Source organism: Clarias gariepinus, chromosome 22 (assembly GCF_024256425.1).
Source record: "Clarias gariepinus isolate MV-2021 ecotype Netherlands chromosome 22, CGAR_prim_01v2, whole genome shotgun sequence".
Taxonomy (NCBI): Eukaryota; Metazoa; Chordata; class Actinopteri; order Siluriformes; family Clariidae; genus Clarias; species Clarias gariepinus.
The window spans coordinates 17,563,007-17,583,342 of NC_071121.1; the positions used below are offsets into that span (position 1 = coordinate 17,563,007).

Genomic DNA, 20,336 nt, shown 5'->3' on the forward strand with positions numbered 1-20,336 from the left:
AACTGGACTGAATTTCAGTTGCATGATCATGTTTCAGTTAAGGTTGTTTAGAAAGAGCTTAATTATGGAAACTGTTGAAAGATAGCTTGGTTTTTATGTGCAGAGGACAACCACAGTATCCTTCCTGTGTACTTGAAACATTAATGTCTTACCATCTACAGCACGTATGTTTAAAACAGAGATATATGGTATACCTATGTGTAAAATGTCATGACTAAAAGGGGTGAAAATGCACATTGTGACAACTGCTTTAATGGTCACACATGCAATAATGAAATGTGTTTAAAAAACATTCAAATAAACTTAATTGTAGAAATACAAGTTTAAAGTATTTAATTGCACCTGTCTTAAAGACCAACATAATTTGCAAAAAACACAAGATATACATGCTTAAAAAAAAAAAAGAATTCTGCAACAAACCTCTTATCAACAAATAAAATTAAAATCAAATTTTTTTTTTAAGCAGGGAACTAACTTATAGCTTATAAATTAACACTACAACTTATGTTGTTCTGAACCAGATGTAAAAATTTATAAAGTAAATTTATACACAAATTTTTGTTTTTTCCTACTGTATGTACTGCAAGTTGGGTACAATATGGGTGTTTCTTGATGGTGTGTACTGCTTATATGAAGAGTGAATTTAAGAAGAAAATCTATGCTTTCAAGGGGTCTATGTGGCATATTTACAATAACATCAATAATTAATTAAAATAAGTGATAAAACACTATGAGAACAATATACTGTTAAAAGACATAAAACTGATCTGGACTTCAACTGTCTTGAACTTTTAGAACCTTTTGCAATTAACCATGTGCGCTTATATGTGTGTGTATGTATATTTATATATATATATAATTTTTTTAAAATTAATTTTTAAACTAAAATATATTCTGTATGTACACCCCACATAAACACTCATTTCGTGTGACTTTTTAAAAAGTCCCAAACACCTTAAGTAAATCATTAGTATCATTATTATAATGGGGTGATTCTGCATTGCCATTTAATCTGGGTTATAAATCTAAAAATTAACTTGTTGTATTTTTTAAAGATTACAGGAACAGGAAGTGTTTACAAAGGTGTTCCAAATCATGCTCAGCAGAATGAGGACAGACCTGTTTTTCTATTTTTAGGCTTTTTTCTTTTTTTATAAAAAAAAAAGCAGGCATATATGCAGTCCATTGTCTTAAAAAGATTAAGCCTAACATTAACACTCATCATGACTATCATGGTTTGGTCAGCATTTTCTTGCAGGTAGAGGGGAAACCAAGTTAAAGAAACAACGCCTACACACATTTTCCGATTAAGTGGTCTGTAGTAAAAGAACTCACTTTGTGTGGCACGGCAAAGCAAAGCTATAAAGTAGAGTTGTTTTTCAATTCCAAACCAAAGAAAGAAAAACAACGAAGCATAAAAAAGCCTGCTAAAAATAAAACATTCATATTGTTTTATTGTCAACAATCATGTTCTAAAATTGTCAGGAAACAATACCACAGATTTTTTAGTTCACATATTAATGTTCTTAAATACATTTTGACATTTAAAAAACTTTGAAATGCTGTATTTTTAGCAACAATATGTTCAACAACAATCTGACAACTGCTTGTGATATATATTTTAAAAATCAGATAAATTAGGTCTACAGTGCATCGAGTGTTTAGTCCTGTCCACATGGCTCAAGTTTAGCAGGATCAGTGTAGTTATCAACAGCAGGGCTCATCCATGTCTTCGTCACTCCAATCAGGTGGTGCATCAGTGCCAAAATATCGATCCCCAAAGTTCCCTTAAAAAGAAAGGGGCAGACAGATTTGACTATAGTTTAACATTTTATTATTATTATTTTTAGTCCTTAAGAAAGTATTAAATGAAGAAAAAAATATGTAAACGCACTGTTTGTGTGCATTGTTCAGACAATGATCTTTATTTTATAATGTTTTTGGAAAGCCAGACATGTGGATGTGACTAACAACACAAATAAATGTAAGTCTGGATAGACTGACAAATCCTCGTATTTATTAATCTAATTTTAATTAACTGAATAACCTGACTGAATAAAAATAATAATAATAATAACTTTTAACATAACTGTTCATTTAGTATTAAAGCAATATAGAGGACAATTTTTTTTCAGAGGGCGATTTTTTTTGTTTTAAATGTATTCACCGGCTCATGATTACCAGCTCAAGTATTGATCTTGAATTCACTAGATCTACATGTTTGCATTCATTTTATTGAACAGTGTTATCAATTACCAATTACAAGTAACTGAAATTCTTCAGCAGTTAGCAAGGTTTATATTAATTCAGCAACACTAAAAGAAAGGAAAGAAATGTCAAAGGTACCAGAAGTATTAGAGGATTATATAAGACATATGTAAAAGAAGTTCTACATAGTGAAACAAATAAAATTAAATGCTCAACTTGCAAGGCTCAGCAGCAACAAGTATGCGTGACAATTCCTATACTTTTTCCTAATAGCCGACAAGATGTCCGCTGAAACCAAGGCCCTATGCAATTGGTTAACTCCATTCTCTGGCATATAGATGAATAATTTCTAGGCAACTTTACACTAGATAATAAAAATGTTTATACCTCATTGAAAATTATAGACAAATTAATTACATTAAATACATTGTGAGAAGAGGGGGAAGCAAGTTTAATATTTTCATATGCATATATGGTCTAAGATTTGAGGACTCGTGACCATCCTTGTCCCTTATTTTTCCAAATCTATTACAGTAAGGCAAGTGCATTAAATAATACACGTATTATCAATTTAACCCCAGCTACTTACCTATGCCAGGAATAATGTGAAAAAGGTCATTGACCTTTTTGTCAACAGCAGTGGTGATTATTTTGACTTGGGGAAAAGCATAGGCTACCGAGTGAACCCCCATCTCAGCCATCAGCAGTGAGACCAACAGAATTTTATCCTCCTGTACATCATGGTCCTGAACACACACACACACACACACACACACACACACACACACACAGACACACACACACACACACACACACACACACACACAAACAGGTATGCATTTATTATACAATTATTTATTATATAAATATTAATATATATATATATATATATATATATATATATATATATATATATATATATATATATATATATATATAATAAATTATAAAAAATTAATAAAAAGGCACTTAATGTTAAAACAGTAAAAATTTCTATAAAAAGTCTCAATACTTTTACAAAGAAAAAACACTGATATGCTCAAGCTATCAGACATTGAGACAATTATGTAACATTTATGGAAGGCATGTCAGATTTCAGTGCAGTTTTAAAGTTAGTATTGTAAGTGTTTAGGATGGCTGTGCTTTTTTTCTTGTTCCATAATTTCTTTTGATTGTGTAAAGCGGCTTTGCGACAGTGACAATTGGTAAAAAAGTTATAAAAAAAAATTTAATTGAATTAAATAAATGTAAGCTAATAAAACATGGGGTTAAAAATGCTACAGAATTAATGTTAAGAAAATATCTTAGGAGAAATTGTGTTAAGATGTGTGTATTGATGCATACGCTTTCTCACCAGCAAGACTCGTACGGCCATCATGGCCGCAGCACCAGTGGAAACAGTACAGTCCATAAGGATTACATGGTCCTCGCTAATATCTTTAGGCAGACGCAAGTAATGCAACTGCAAACATATCAAGTAGAAATCGTGTTGATAAGCTACATCTTAAAAAACAAAAAGTACTTATTCATAGATGGTAATTTTGACATCAAATATCTTATACTGAGACCTTATAGATAGACAACATTTTTTTTTTTATATTAAAACAGGTACAGGTTTATGTGCTTACTCACTTTTACTATTTCCAATTATAAAAGGGTAGCAATTGAACTGGTACCTCAGGCTCTCCTGTGTCCTGATTGGTCTGGATTAGAATCTTGCCAATACGGACATCCTTGCAAACAGCTCTGAGTGCAGGCTCCATAGTTTCTCCTGCTCTAAGGATTGACACTCCTGTGACCTGCTCCAGAAATAAAGAAAAAACAGACAATTTGCATTAGTCATTACTACAAACAAACTATTTGGATTTAGCCAGACAATATGACCTCAAACTAGATTTATCTGTAAGCTCTCGCAGATCTATATTTCCTACTAACCCTCTTCCCTTGAAAGCTTCTTCCTTCATAGTCCTGGCCTTGTGGGGTATGAATAACTCGAACCTGATGAAAAAAATTGACCCACAATTTAACATACTGATTTCAAAAAGTGACGTGATGCATACAAATAAATTTTTAAGAAAATTGAATTTAGCTTCTGTTTTACAGTTACAAAATAAAGAAGGTTTACCTACTGTATAATACTGTGTACAGAAAAATACCTTAAAATGTGGTAAAAGTCAAGTGAGAAGGATGGTACAAAAAGAAGCTGCAAAGCTTTTATATAACTGTAAAGGTCTCTCTCTTGTGATAACCATGTAGCAGTGCACTATAAAGATATATGCTGCCTCTTTGTGCCTTATGCTACGTCTGGTTTTTCCACTGCGGTGGACATGTAACCTTAGTTTCCATACACAAGAACCCACCTCAAAATCAAACCCAAGTAGCAAGAATTCTGATTAAATCTAGTCTACTTTTTTCTCCATTACAGATTTATTTATCTACTTTTTCTGACCTGAGATGGAAGGAAAGCGAGTGCTCTCTCAATGAGAAGTCTCATCAGTCTTTTAGAGTAAAAGATGAACTCATCTCTGCTTGTCTCTTTATTCCTGTAACACATTCATTATAACCATAATAAAAGGCATTTATTTGAAAAGAAGAAAACTATTTTTATTCAAGCACAACATGGGTTGTCATTTTTTTCAACATCGTACATTAATACTGAAGACATCCAAACTATAAGAGAACATATATGAAATTATATAAGAAACAAAAGTGCTGACCCTCAATATGTTTTATGTATTAGATTGACCAAAATAGCTACATTTAACTTTGATGACAGCTTGGCACACTCATTGTATTCTCTCACCAGATTCACAAGGTAGTCACATGGAATGGTTTTCATTTCACAGTTATGCCTCATTGAGAATTAACTTGTGACATTTCTTGCCTTCTTAAACTGCTTTGGAATGTCTACAAATTCATAATATAGCAAGAAACACTCAGTTAAGTAAAGAGAAAAGACAGTCCATCATTACTTTAAGAAATAAAGTTAAGTCAATCTGAAAAATTTCAAGAACTCCCAATGTATCCCGAAGTGTAGTCACCAAAGCCTCGCGATAGTTTTAATGAGGACCATTCCAGGTTGTGGGACCTGGTGCTGAGGATAGGTTTATTAGAATGACCAACCTCACAAACCCAGCAGCTTAGATAAGATAAAAATAAATGAGTTTAAGCGGCTGACATATTTTAATATCCACTGTTAAGAGGGGCCTGCATAAATCAGACCTTCATGAAGAACAAGTAGAAGATACTTGGTTGGGCAAAAAAAACCCAAAAAAAACCCCACAAGGAACGGAAAATTGATCAGTAGAAAACTGTCCTTTGGTATTGTTTTGAGAATTTTAGATTTTTGGTTCTATCGGTCATATTTTTTCTTAGACATAGAGAGGGTTAAACAACCAATTCCTGAAGGCATGAAAGAGGAGGCGTGATGGTGTGGGGGTGATCTACATCATTTTGCAGTGACATGTCATCCTATCTGGTTTGCATTAATGGGGTCTCTTATTTGTTTTTCAACAGGACAATGACCCCAAATACATCTCTAGGTTATAGAAGAAGAAAAAAGGAGAGTGCTGCATCAGATGACCTGGCCTTTACAATTACTTAATCTCAATATACACTCAACAAAAATATAAATGCAACACCTTTGTTTCTGCTCCGATTTTTCATGAGATAGACTTAAAGATCTAAAATTCATTCCAGATACACAATATTACCATTTCTCTCAAACATTGTTCACAAATCAGTCTAAATGTGTGATAGTGAGCACTTCTGCTTTGCTGAGATAATCCATCCCACCTCACAGGTGTGCCACATCAAGACGCTGATCTGACATCATGAGTAGTGCACAGGTGTACCTTATACTGCCCACAATAAAAGGCCACCCTGGAATGTGCAGTTTTTTGCTTTATTGGGGGTCTGGGGACTCAGAACCGGTCAGTATCTGGTGTGACCACCATTTGCCTCATGCAGTGCAACACATCTTCTTCGCATAGACTTTATCAGATTGTCAATTGTGGCCTGTGGAATGTTGGCCCACTCCTCTTCAATGGCTGTTCGAAGTTGTTGGATATTAGTGGGAACTGGTACACGCTGTCCCAAACATGCTCAACGGGTGACATGTCCGGTGAGTATGCTGGCCATGCAAGAACTGGGACATTTTCAGCTTCCAAGAACTGTGTACAGATCCTTGCAACATGGGGTCGTGCATTATCTTGCTGAAACATGAGGTGATGTTCATGGATGTATAGCACAACAATGGGCCTCAGGATCTCATCACGGTATCTCTGTGCATTCAAAATGCCATCAATAAAGTGTACCTGTGTTCTTCGTCCATAACAGATGCCTGCCCATACCATAACCCCACCACCACCATGGGCCACTCGATCCACAACACTGACATCAGCAAAGCGCTTACCCACACGACGCCACACACACTGTCTGACATCTACCCTGAACAATGTAAACCGAGATTCATCCGTGAAGAGAACACCTCTCCAACGTGCCAGACGTCATCGAATGTGAGCATTTGCCCACTCAAGTCTGTTACGGCGACGAGCTGGAGTCAGGTCTAGATCCCGATGAGGACGACGAGCATGCAGTTGAGCTTCCCTGAGACGGTTTCTGACAGTTTGTGCAGAAATTGTTTGGTTATGCAAACCAATTGTTTCAGCAGCTGTCTGAGTGGCTGGTCTCAGACGATCTTGGAGGTGAACCTGCTGGATGTGGAGGTCCTGGGCTGGTGTGGTTACACCTTTGGAGACGGCTGAAACACCTTTGGAGACGGCTCATGGTGGAGAAATGAACATTCAATGCACGAGCAACAGATCTGGTTCACATTCCTGCTGTCAGCATGCCAATTGCACGCTCCCTCAATGCTTGTGGCATCTGTGACATTTTGCTGTGAGACAAAACTGCACATTCCAGAGTGGCCTTTTATTGTGGGCAGTATAAGGTACACCTGTGCACTACTCATGATGTCAGATCAGCATCTTGATGTGGCACACCTGTGAGGTGGGATGGATTATCTCAGCAAAGCAGAAGTGCTCACTATCACACATTTAGACTGATTTGTGAACAATGTTCACAATGGAAGAAATGGTAATATTGTGTATCTGAAATGAATTTTAAATCTTTAAGTCCATCTCATGAAAAATCGGAGCAGAAACAAAGGTGTTGCGTTTATATTTTTGTTGAGTGTAATTAGGATGGTTTGGGATGAGTGGGAAAAGCTGCAGACAAGTGCTCACCACCTCTGAGAACTCCTTCAAGATTGTTAAAAAATCATTCTGACTACCTCATGACGCTGACTTAGAGAATATCAAGAGTGTTCAAAGCTGTTATCAAAACAAAAGGTGGCTACTTTGAAAAAATTAAAATATAAAGCATATTCTCAGTGTTTAAGTGGTACTGTAAAAATACATATGATACTCTCTCCTTTAAATTTATGTTTTTTTTTTGTAATAAACATTGTATACATATGTCTGTGTGTGTGAGTGAGTTTTAGCATTTGTGGGCAATATCAAGTACCCCCTGATTTAATAGTGTGTACAGTTACTTTTAACAGGAATAACTTGAAGTAATTGTTTCCTGTGTGATTATCAGTCTCTCACATAGTTTTTCATCCATTCTTCTTTTAAGCTTTGGTTTATTTCATTGAGGTTTTTAAGCATTCATTTATGCATAGCTCTTAAGGTTTCACCACAGCATTTTAGTTGGGTTGAGGTCTGGACTTTGACTAGGCCATTCCAAAACCTTAATTCTTTTATTTTTCAGCCATTCTGATCAATGATTTTCAGATAATTGTTTTGCTGCATGACTTAATTTGCCCAATACAGAGGAGTTCATGGTCAACTCAATGACTGCAAAGTCCTGTGGCTGCAAAAACAAGCTCAAATCATCACTCCTCCGCCACTGTGCTTAACAGTGGGCATAAGGTGTTTTTGCTGAAATTCCAAACAACTCCACTCTGGTCTTATTTGTCAATGGACATTGTTCCAAAAGCCTTGTGGTTTGTTCAGATGCAGTTTTGTCAACCTCAGTCTTCCATGTCCTTTTCAATTGTAAGTAATCTCTCACAATAAATTTAAACTCCAAATTGTTTCCAGATTAATGAACAATTGCTTCTCTAAGACCATTGCTTATGTCTTTCCCTACAGACCAGCAAACTGTTGCAACTGCACACCTGTTGATGATCAATTAATAAAGGGCTGATGATTTGCTGTGGAAGCAGTAAGGGAGTGGTACTTAATATTGCCCTAATTTTTGTTAAGTAAATAATGGCACAGTGAAAAAAGTAATGTTATTTTTCATATGAGGTTTAATTTGCCCAATACTAAGGCCTGCTACAATCAAATGATTAAGAATGATAGTCATTTCTTATTTACAGTTCTGGAACAAAAAAAGCATAAACTCGGCCATTCAAAAATTTGAGCAGCCAATTTTCCAGTTACATTTGGTCCAAGGGTAAAAGTCGGTTATTTAATTTTAACTCCAATATATTTTTGTAAATGGTCTAAATGACAACTTTATGAATGCCGAAATAAACTGCCCGGCCCCCCCAAAAAAATGTGTACACCAAGATTTCTTTTGACCACCTTTAGCTTTGATTATAGCATGCCATTTGGTGACAAACTGATGTGAATCATATCAAAAATAATTCCTCATGCTCCCATAACCACCCAGTCCTAGAGTAGGCCAGGAAGGAAAAAAGTCCATTGATGGCATACTCTGGTTATTCAGTACATTCAGATAGATGTCTGATTTCAGTTTATTGGCACATAACATTGCAGAGCCTAGACCTGACCAATTGTCGCAACACACGGTAATAACATTGCCTCCAGAGGCATTTAATAATAATTATTGTAAATTATATAAATGCTTTTATTTTTGTCATTAAATATAGCTGTAATTTCACAGGTAAAGTTGTGGTGTAGCACTATTAAGTTTTTAATAATGTTGAACAGATCTTGACTCCATTCCAGTAAATTCAAATATCCATATCTGTTTTCTTAGCTTGAAACAAGGCATAATTTGACCGTTTTGAAATGCTGACTTTCTTTAGCCCGGGCAGTTTATTTTGACCCTGACTGAACATAGCTGTTGTAAATGTTTTTTTTTTTTTTCTTAAACATATGCTTAAATTATATATTAATATTTGCTAAACACAACACATCATAACAACAGCTATGGATAATGGGGAAATCAAAATCATTCTATTTCAACTTAAATTGAAATGTAATATTCAACTGTGGGTCATAGTTGCCATTTTTAGAACTGAAAGTTTGTGGATCAGTTTGAGTGTGTCTGACCTGATAATGGTGTGCATACCGCGGACCTGCGGCGTGCTTTCCAAAACACACAGCGTTTGGGGTAGGGGCTGAGCTTGATGAGCAGAGGCGAGTGCCGCCCTATTACAATGGCCACCAAAGAAAAACAGGGGAAGTAGTCAGTGATGCATTACACTTAACCTGCACAAGCATCACTTAAAAACACACATCTCCCTCATTTTCTCTTGTTCTCTCTCTCTTACACACACAGGGCCATTTAAATGGAAATCATGTAAAAAGAATTACAGAGCACAGTTAGTTGCTTGTTGGAGAAAAAGTCTGAATGAAGCAGCAAATGTGGGCTCTTACAACTAACTGACAAATGTTCCTGAGGGTCTGTACATGTCCATCATTAGTGTAAGAATTTGACAAGGGACAAATAGTGATGGCAAGACAACTATGTTAAAGCAACACCAAAGTTTGCAGGATATTCTTTGTCTGCAGTGTCAGAATCTACCGAAAGTAGTCCAAAGAAGAAAAATTGGTGAGCTGGCAACATATTCATGGGTAGCCGAGGCTCACTAAGGCACGTGGGAGCAAAGGTTGGCCCATGTAGTTTAATCCAATAAAGGATTTGCTGAAAAGCTGGTTACAATTAAAGAGGTTTCAGAACACATACTGCATTGAAGGTTGATGCGTATGGGGATACATAGCTGCAGACCAGTCAGGGTGCCTATTCTGAACCGTGTCCACTACCAAAAGTGCCTATAATTGGCAAATGTGCATCAGAACTGGACCATGGTGTATTGGAAGAATGTGACCTGGTCTAATGAATCTCGTTTTCTTTTAAATTATGTGGCTGGTGGGTGGTTGTTCATTTCTTACCTGGGGAAGAGTTAACACCTACTGGGAAACCTTGGGTCCTGCCAAGCATGTGGATGTTACTTGCAATGTGACCCATATAAACTACCTAAACAATGTTGCTGACCAAGTACTGTACCTGACTTCATCAAAATGGTACTTCCTGATGGCAGTGTTCTCTTTCAGCAGGATAATGCAGAAATGGTTTAAGAATGTTTTGAGGAACACAACTACAAATGTCGCGGCAGATTTGTCAGTTGTACACACAGGATACGAATCTCCTATTCCACCACATCCCAAAAGTGCTCTACTGGACTAGATCTAGTGCCTGTGGAGGCAATCTGAGTACAGTCAACTCAATGTTCCGTTAAAAAAAGCAGTTTAAAATGATTTTAAGTTTGTTACAGTACATGGCATGTTATCACTTGGTTCATCTTTAGATCCAAGATGGCGGCCATGTACATGCTGCGGCTTCTCTCTCCCCCAACACAACTGTGTTTTTGTATGTCTTTAACTCGTCCATCTGTCTTAAAACGCACATACAGTCGAGAGTTTCTGTTAGTTATCGGTAAATCCACAGTTTTTAAGTTAAACTCGGCAAATGTGGATGAGCTGTGGGACATCGGTCTGCTCCGGAGGCCTTCGCTAGGTTAGCGGCTAACCCACACAAGCCGGCTTTTCCTACCATAGTACTGGCTAATGTATGCTCTTTGGACAATAGGCTGGACCACATTCAACTTCTTCGCACAACCCTAAGGACTGTAAGAGACTGTTGTGTTTTTGTATTTGCTGAAACAACAATAGCATTCCGGATAATGCCATTCAGCTCTACCAGCTAACATGCCACCATGCGGACAGAGCTCTCGCTGAGAGCGGTAAAACCCGTGGCGGCGGACTTTGTGTTTACATCAGTGATGCGTGGTGCCGCGACGCAGTGGTGGTCTGTAAGTACTGCTCTTCTCTGGTGGAGGTTATGATCATTAAGTGTCGACCGTTCTATCTACCGAGGGAGTATTCAGCCATTTTAATCGGGGCTGTTTATGTACCCCCCAACTCCAATAACAACAGGAGTGAGGCACTAAATGAACTGTACCAGCTCATCAGTGAGCAGCAGACAGCTCACCCAGATGCTTTTCTCATCTTGCCTGGGGATTTTAATCATGCAGATCTAAAAAGCGTCATGCCAAAAATACAACAGCACATAGACTTTCCCACACGAGGAAACAATACACTGGACCTTGTTTACACTACGCAGAGAGGAGCTTACAAGGTCCTGACAACATCCCTGGCCGAGTATTGAGAGACTGTGCAGGGGAACTCATGGATGTTTTTACGGACGTTTTTAACATCTCTCTGAGGCAGGCTGTTATCCCCACATGCTTTAAAACCACCACCATAATCCCAGTATCTAAGAAAACATCTCCCTCCTGTTTCAATGACTTCCGCCCAGTTGTACTTACTCCCATCATTATGAAGTGCTTTGAACGGCTAGTCATGCAGCAGATCAAGACTGCCCTTCCCCCCTCCCTGGACCCCTTCCAGTTTGCTTATCGGTCAAATCGCTCAACCGATGATGCCATTGCTACGGCACTCCACTCGGCGCTCACCCACTTGGAAAACAAAGACTCTTGTTAGAATGCTGTTCATTGACTTTAGCCCAGCGTTCAACACAATCATCCCACAGCAGCTCACTCATAAACTGATTCAGCTGGGGATCAGCACCTCAATGTGCAACTGGCTGCTGGACTTCCTGACTGGCAGACCTCAGGTGGTACGGGTCGCCAATAACACCTCCAGCATTATTATGTTAAGCACTGGGGCTCCCCAAGGATGTGTCCTGAGCCCCCTTCTCTTTACGTTGCTGACCCACGATTGCATACCATCACACAACTCCAACCTCTTTATCAAGTTTGCGGACGACACGACTGTGGTGGGTCTCATTAGCAACAATGATGAGACTAACTACAGGAGTGAGGTGAGCAGCCTGGCCGGGTGGTGCACAGACAACAATCTGTCCCTGAATGTGGAAAAGACAAAGGAGATTGTGGTCAATTACAGGAGAACATACACCCAACACTCTCCGCTGTCCATCAATGGTGCGATCGTGGAGAGGGTAAGGAGCACCAAGTTCCTGGGTGTGCACATTACGGAAGATCTCTCCTGGTCCACCAACACTGCAGCACTGGCCAAGAAGGCACAACAGCGTCTCTACTTTCTTCGAAAGCTGAGAAGAACCAGAGCCCAGACACCCATCATGCGCACCTTCTACAGAGGCACCATTGAGAGCATCCTGACCAGCTGCATCACTGTGTGGTACGGCGCCTGCAATGCGTCCTGCCGGAAAACACTCCAGCACATAGTGAGAGCAGCTGAGAAGATCGTTGGTGTCTCTTTCCCCTCCCTCCTGGACATTTACAACACCCACCTCACACGAAAAAAGCTCTCAACATCGCCCATGACCCTACCCACCCGACTCAGAGCTTCTTTAGTCTGCTACCATCAGGGAAAAGACTAAGGAGTCTCCAAGCCAGGACAAGCAGACAGAAGGACAGCTTCATCCATCAGGCGATTAGGAAGCTCAACTCCCCTCCAGCTCTGCCTCCCCTGTGCTCTTCGGCCTCTCCCACTGTCATACTCTGACTCCTCTATTTTACACACACGGACACACTCATACAGACACATACAACACTCACACATACACATACTCACACATACACTCAATCACACTCTTGCACCTGTCACTTTGTGCTCCATGCACCATTGGTACTTTCACTACCTCAACCCAGGAAATAACATTATTAAAAAAAGAATAAATAAATAAAAAAAAAAGTACATACCTTGTTTACACTGTATTTATACCCCGTCTTGTTAACTGGTTTATATTGCTCATTATAATGTCCTTTGTCACGCTAATCAACTAAAATAAGCCAACTTGCACTATTCCTATTGCACTGTTCTGTTTCTCTCCATATCTGCCTTCTGTGTTGTTAACCGTCCCTTTTTGCAGGACAGTAACTAAATCACCTCACGTCTGTGTTGTTAACTGTCCCTTTTTGCAGGACAGTAACTAAATTACCTCACCTCTGTGTTGTTAACTGTCCCTTTTTGCAGGACAGTAACTAAATTACCTTACCTCTGTTGGTTTTTCTTAGTTTGTGTTAATTAAGCCCCCCACCCCTTCAGTGTTATTTGTAATGAGGATGAGAGAAACGTAATTTCAATTCTCTATATGTTTTTTTTCATGTACTCTATATGTACTGTCCATGTAGCAGAATTGACAATAAAGTTGACTTTGACTTTGATAAAGGGATGGAAATGGTCAACAACAATACTCAGGTAGGCTGTGTCTCAAAAAACTAATCACCCACACCATTAAGCCACAACTACCAGCCAGGACTACTGGTACAAGGCAGGATGGATCCATGCTTTCAAGTCATTTAAACCTAATTTTGACCGCTCTATCAAAATGTTGCAGCAAAACTTGAGACTTATTAGAGCACGCAATGTTTTTCCATTCTTCTCTTGTCCAACTTTGGTGAATTGTTTCCTGTTATCAGCTGACCGATATGGCATCCAGTGTGGTCTACTGCTGCTGTAACCCTTCTGCTTCAAGGTTCAACATGTCGTGCATTCAGAAATGCTTTTTAGCATACATCGATCGCAACAATATTTGTAATAATGTTGCCCTACTATTAGCTTGAATCAAATCGGCCATACTCTGTGAACCTTGAGGGCCAAAGATGGCTGTAGATAACTAGTTTAAAAAAACCTCACAAAAGCCTGTCTTGCACAAACAATCCTACCACATTCAAAGTCACTTAAATCATTTTCTTCTCCATTTTGATGAGTGGTTTAAACACTGCAAGCATTTGAACAGGTTTAACAAATGAAGTCACTGGTTTGCATACACACAAACACACACATGTGTGTATGTATATATACATACTGTGTACACACACATATATACATTACACACACACTCCAATCTTCTAATGTAGTCAGTCAAACATTGCACATTGCATTCTGTCTGGGCAAATGAACCAAACCTTTGTCAATTACAAAGCTAAATAACATGTTAAGTGGATTCAGGTATACTCAGGCAGCAAGTACACTAGGCCAACATTTATTTTCTGCCCTGTTTTCTGGCCAATTATACACTTCCAAATTTCAGCTTAACAAGACAAGTTATTTTAACTTAGCACCACCCTCTATATGTGAGAATGCATTAGCGGATGATCTTAAAATTGGTTCCTGCATATAATTCATATGTTTCATGCAATTACAAACAGCCGATCATATGACTGAGCTGTTTGAATGAAATATGCTCCACAACTTATCTTATATCTGTACACAATAATTTTGCCCAATGCAAATAAGTTCCCTATTCTTAGTCCTCAAATTATTAACTCCAAATCCAGCGTAATGAGTTGCATCTGTTTATGTAAACGAGACTCCTCCATTATAATTAATTGAAATCGTGGTATCGTTGTAGTTAATAATCAAAAACGTCATTAAAATATAACTTTTTTCGGCAGTCTTGGCAAAAGAATTAGCCAAGCATCAAATTTAGGAGTTTATTATTTAAAATAATTTATTAATTTATTATAAATGACAAGTGCATTTCAGTGTGTCCCATTATACAGTACATGAATTCATTATACTTTACACACAACTAAATTTTAGAAATTACACATAGTCACAGTGGTGCTCAAAATTATGTATACCCTTGGCATTTTTATAGTGTTTTTGAATTTTCTGTGATGAATGAGTTTTATAATACTTTCATATATTTAATATGTGAGTGACAAAAGAAATATGACATTTCAAGGATTTTATAATGACAATAAAAAAATCATTATGTTCAGAATTATTCATATCCTTTATATTACAATTTTTCAATGATCAATGGAAAAGCCTTTGTTCTTAATGACAGCTCTTAATATCCACAAGATTTCTACAGGTGTGCTGTGGAATTTTTCCCTGCTTTTCCTTCGCAAAAGCCTTCAGCTGTTGGAGATTGGAAGGCTTCCTAGCCCTGACCAGGATCTTCAACACTCCCCAACAATTTTCATTTGGGTTCAGGTCAGGTCAGGTCCTTGACTTGGCCACTCCAGAACATTTATGCTGTTGTCCCTGAACTATTGTTTGACCACTTATGCCATATGCTTTGGGTCATTATTCTGCTGATAGGTCCAATTGTTTGGCAGGTTGAACTTGTATGATGAAGCCACCAGGTTTTCATCAAGAATCTTGACATAGTCCTCCTTTTTTTTAAATACCATTTATCTTAACATGGTTACCTGTACCAATAGTATTGTATAGTATACCAGATGGTATTGTTAGGATTGAAGGCTTCTCCTTTCTTACGCCAAACATATGCAACATCCATATGTTCAAAGAGCACTAGTTTAGTTTCAGCTGACCAAAGGATGGATGACCAGTTTGTATCTCTATCTAGGTGACCCCTCTTAAAGGCCAGACGCGCATCCCAGTTTCTTTGGGTCGAGAGTGGTGTCTTTCTGAGGTGATGTGCATCCACCTCGATGCAGAATTCACTGAACGATAGATCTTGATGCATACAAAGATCATGACTGAATACTTTCTTTTTAGCCATGGTATTATACCATGCTGGTACCAGCTGAGAATAATGAAAGCTTTGCCCCCTTTATTATTTTTTACAGTGCCATTTAACAGTAATAGGCCAAAATTGATAACACCTACAATGATTAGATTGATTATAGTTACATGTGAAACCATGTGCACTTTTACCAAAGAACGGTAGTTTTCTGAGATTGGCAATAGGGTATGATTAATTTTAAACAGGGTCAAAAGAGAATCTTTGGCAATATCATTTGGTATACAAATGAAGTTTAGCTAACTCATACAGTATGTGGGGTTGTGCATAGCAGCTAAAATACTAAATACAATAGAAGTTTCACCTAGGTAGTTTTTATGAATAAAAAAACAATTATTTGTCCAAGTATTGGTTTGTCCAAGGGTTATGAATAATTTTGAGCATAATTGTATATACAACTTGCAGCATTTGACGCGACCACATTAAAATCACACTTCTGGCAATAGCCATACTCTCACCAAAAAATTAAAAGCATGCAATGATAAAAAATAAAATAACATGCAAATCTCACATATCCCAGCGGAGTTTCCTCTATGGTTGGAGGACAAACAATACAAGAACAGAAATGACAACAAGCAGAAAGGAAAAAGAAAAGATAGACATCACACATTACTCAATAGATGATAAAGGAATAAAGCAAATTTGGAAGAAGAGTCAGAAGTGTGACTTTTATGCTTTGCACTTAATCAACTGCCAGACAATAATTATATTTAATCACCAATTTTCCAGGTTTTCTTGGAAGCTCTGTGCTGGGTGTTTTTCGAAAAAATGGGTCTGTATCGTGTATGGTGTCTCAGGTGCTGCCACTTTCTTACTCACTCAGAATGTCACTGGCAGTAAAGTGCAGCAATGCAAAAGCCTGATACATCCTGTGTCATAAGAAGACCTGTACTTCCTCTCTATCACTCTGTTAGCTTGTCTAATGGAAAAACTCATGTATTTTAGTAGACAATGGAAACATTTCTGTGGGGGACATGTTAAACTATAGGTAAAGACATGCAAAGACTAAAATGGAATGAGTGAGAGCATGACAGTAAGACAAAAGGGGTGTAAAGGTTCAAGCATAGGAATACTGATTTTGTTTAGACATATAATGCCGAAGGAGTGTCTAATTTAAAACAGTGATGCTTGGAGACTAAAGAGACTATTGTCTCCACTGAACTTACTTCTGCCTGCTGCACACCTTGGCCAAAATAATGTAAATTTTGTTTGAGATACTGTATGTTGCATGTTGATTTGAACTATATATTAATCTAAGTATCTAAGTAGTTTATATAAACAGACAATGCCCTCTCTTGGTTCAGTGGTGTGATATAGCATTTTCAGAAGTAAGTGAGAAGATAAAGGTTGCTGATAAATGTGGACAAAAGCTTTCCCCTTGTTGCTGGTCTGAAGACAGTTTTGGTAATGGTATTTTTTTTTTACTTTATATTTCATTACATATTTATTAACAATACTTGGGTGTCTAAAATGTGTTGTTTTACAAGGCAAAAAGCTATTTTAGCACAGCACACTAGACTATGAATTTGGTTAGAAAAAAAATACTGTTTGTATCCTCACCTTCATGTAAACCTTCAGTCAAAGTATTCACCTACGTTGGTGTTTTTCCTGTTTTGCTGCATTACAGCCTAGAATAAAAATGTTTTTTTAGGGGTCTAATTTACACAATATTTTAAAGCTGAGCTCCTAGCTTTTTTTTTTTTTTTTGCCAAAGAGAGGTATAAAGTTACTCAACAGCAATGTGAAAAACTGGTGGAGAGCATGTAAAAAATGCATAAAAGCTGTATCAAATTGGATTATTCCACCAAATACTGTAAAAAAATAAAAAGGTCAAATTTTTTTCCAGAGCTGTATATCAAAATACAGAATTTATTGCTATAAGTTATATAAAGTTACCAGCCAAGGTCTTCAGAGGCAGTGACTCTTGACTTGTTGACCAAGAGAAAGCTATGTTTCTGTGTGGCAGCTATGGCTCAAACCCACTGCTAAAGCCAGCCCCGGTGCTAGGCAAAACAGGCAGTATATTTAAATACCAACAAGAGGATGATGAAAAAACAGTGCTGCAGGGCTATGTAGCACAATGGCAAAGGAAATTTCTACAGATTTGTTTATAAAAGGTTTTCTTGCGGCCCATGACATTTACGACTGTGTATGATTGTGTGTACCATGCTCTTTAAATCATAAGGTGAACCTCACCTTGTTCTTTTTGTTAAAAAATCCATTGCCAAATATAGAAGCATGACTTTTTTCCCACCGTTTTGTTATGTTAATTACATAAAATAATAACATTATATAACTTTCTAAAAAAATCTATTGTAATTCCAGGTTGTAATACAGGAAAAACACCAAGTTGCTTTCAAAAGGCAGTGTACGTCCCTCAACCCAATGCAATTACTTACCAAAAAAAAAAAAAAAACTTAATATATTTTATATTCATATTTTATTGAATATACTGTATGAACGGTTTGTTTACACAGTTTATAATGACATTATAGAAGAATATGTATATTTCAAAACCTGTGCAGTTTTGAAATGTTTTTAGCTGATTTCAGACCAGCATTATAGGGGTATCTTTGCCTGCTGAAATAGGACAGTGTAAGAGTAAGGTTTGGTGCTACTCTACCTGACACTGAGCTCGCGCTGCATCCCCATTAAGGGAAAAGGGCATAATGGGAGGGATGGAGAGATGGAGGGAAAAATTAGAGGTAGGGAGAGAGAACAGGTCGAGCGCAGTAAGTGGGCAAAACAAACACATTGTTAACAATCCTCAAAAACACGTTATTAAATACCATTATAGCCATACATCAACTAAGTCATTAATAGTACAAGAGTTTAAATAGATCTGATTATAATTTGTTTTTTGGTAATTGCAAAAACAAAACAAGTGGACTTTTGTTTTAATACCTTTGGAGAAAACTGTATATACCAACAATTACATAAGAAAGATGGGGGCTTACATAATGGTTTGTGATGAGTATAAAAATTGTCCACCCAAAAAGGTCTATGGGAATTTTTTTAGTCCAGGTGGCCGATTAACACTTCTGCACCTAGAAATTGTTTACTGCTGCTCACTCAAAGATGAGGCATTTTCACATGAACACCAAAAAAGGTTTCCAAAAAAGGGGGGAAAAAAACATCTCAGAAGGCAAAACAAAAGAGAAGTCACTGTTTCATCGTAAAAAAAAAAAATAATAATAATTTAATTGCTTAGGTAAATACTTTCACTTGAATGTGCAAGTAGTAAATTACATTACAATTACATTTAAAATGAAATACTATTGGGCACAATATTGCTGTGCAGGTAGTATTGTCACCTCACAAATCTGTGTCCTCTGTTTAATCCCATTTTTTACAATCATGTTTAAAAGCTAGTGCCAATTTTTTTTTTTGGTAAATACATGCATAGTTGACATGCAGAGTAGTGGGTCTCAGTATTGGGCAAATACAACCGCAGATGAAAAACAACAACATATAACTATTTTTACTGTGCCATTATTTATTTACCAAAAATTACGAAAAAGAATCGCGATTCAATAGCTTGTATATTCATCTTTAGCAGCAATAACTTCAAGTAATCGTTTTCTGTATGATTACCAGTCCCTTGCATCATTGTGGAGGAATTTGGCCCATTCTTCTTTTTAACATTGAAAAATTCCTTGCGGTTTTTGGGCAATTGCTTATGCACAGCTGTCTTAAGGTCCCATCACAGCATTATAAGACTTTTTCCAAACTTTGACTATGCTAGTTTAAAACATTGATTGTCTTATTTTTCAGACATTCTCATGCAGATTTAATGGTGTGCTTCAGATCATTGTCCAGTTGCATGACCCAATTTTGACCAAGATTTAGCTATTGGACAAATGCCCTTAACTGAATGACTGCCCAGAACATCACTGATTATCATTGTTCTAGAAGTCTTGTGATTTGTTTAGACGTAGCTTTGTAAACCTTGCTCATGCTTCAGTGTTCTTTTTAGACAGAGGCTTTCTTCTGGCAAAGAAGCCACATTTTTTAAATCTTCTCTTAATTATGCTGTCATGGACTTTAACATGCTCATTGAGGTCTGTAGGGCCTTAGATGTATCTCTTTGGTTTTACAATTTTCTGAGTGTGTGATGTGCAGCAACAACTGCTTCTGAAAGAACATTGCTTGTGTATTTTCCTCTTGGCATTGTGTTAACATACACCTGAATGCAAACTGCCAAACTTTTCCTTGGCCATCAAGGCCTGATGATTAGCAGCACCTGGCTGCACCTTACCCTCTTAAATCCTGTAGAACCAATACGTAATAATATTAACCACATATTTTTCTTGGCTTTATTTTTTGATAAATTAATAATTGTACAATGAAAAAAATATATGTTGTTG

At 37.3% G+C, this 20,336-nt stretch overlaps 1 protein-coding gene across 10 annotated transcripts in view; it reads right to left on the bottom strand.

The window, feature by feature from the left end:
- Window positions 1-1,436: 1,436 nt before the first annotated feature.
- Window positions 1,437-20,336, bottom strand: part of uckl1b (uridine-cytidine kinase 1-like 1b) — a 74,045-nt gene continuing 55,145 nt past the window's right edge. For 8 of the 10 annotated variants that reach the window (XM_053482632.1, XM_053482639.1, XM_053482630.1 and 5 more), the window contains 8 exons: window positions 16,481-16,500; window positions 9,516-9,614; window positions 4,658-4,751; window positions 4,144-4,206; window positions 3,885-4,007; window positions 3,563-3,670; window positions 2,798-2,954; window positions 1,437-1,787 (listed from right to left, as the gene is read on the bottom strand). In XM_053482632.1, coding sequence (XP_053338607.1) covers window positions 1,708-1,787; window positions 2,798-2,954; window positions 3,563-3,670; window positions 3,885-4,007; window positions 4,144-4,206; window positions 4,658-4,751; window positions 9,516-9,614; window positions 16,481-16,500 — 744 coding nt within the window. In that variant the 3' untranslated portion in view covers window positions 1,437-1,707. Of the gene's footprint in view, window positions 1,788-2,797; window positions 2,955-3,562; window positions 3,671-3,884; window positions 4,008-4,143; window positions 4,207-4,657; window positions 4,752-9,515; window positions 9,615-16,480; window positions 16,501-18,592; window positions 18,610-20,336 lie in introns of all 10 variants that reach the window. The other 2 variants (XM_053482631.1, XM_053482633.1) reach the window with 2 other exon arrangements.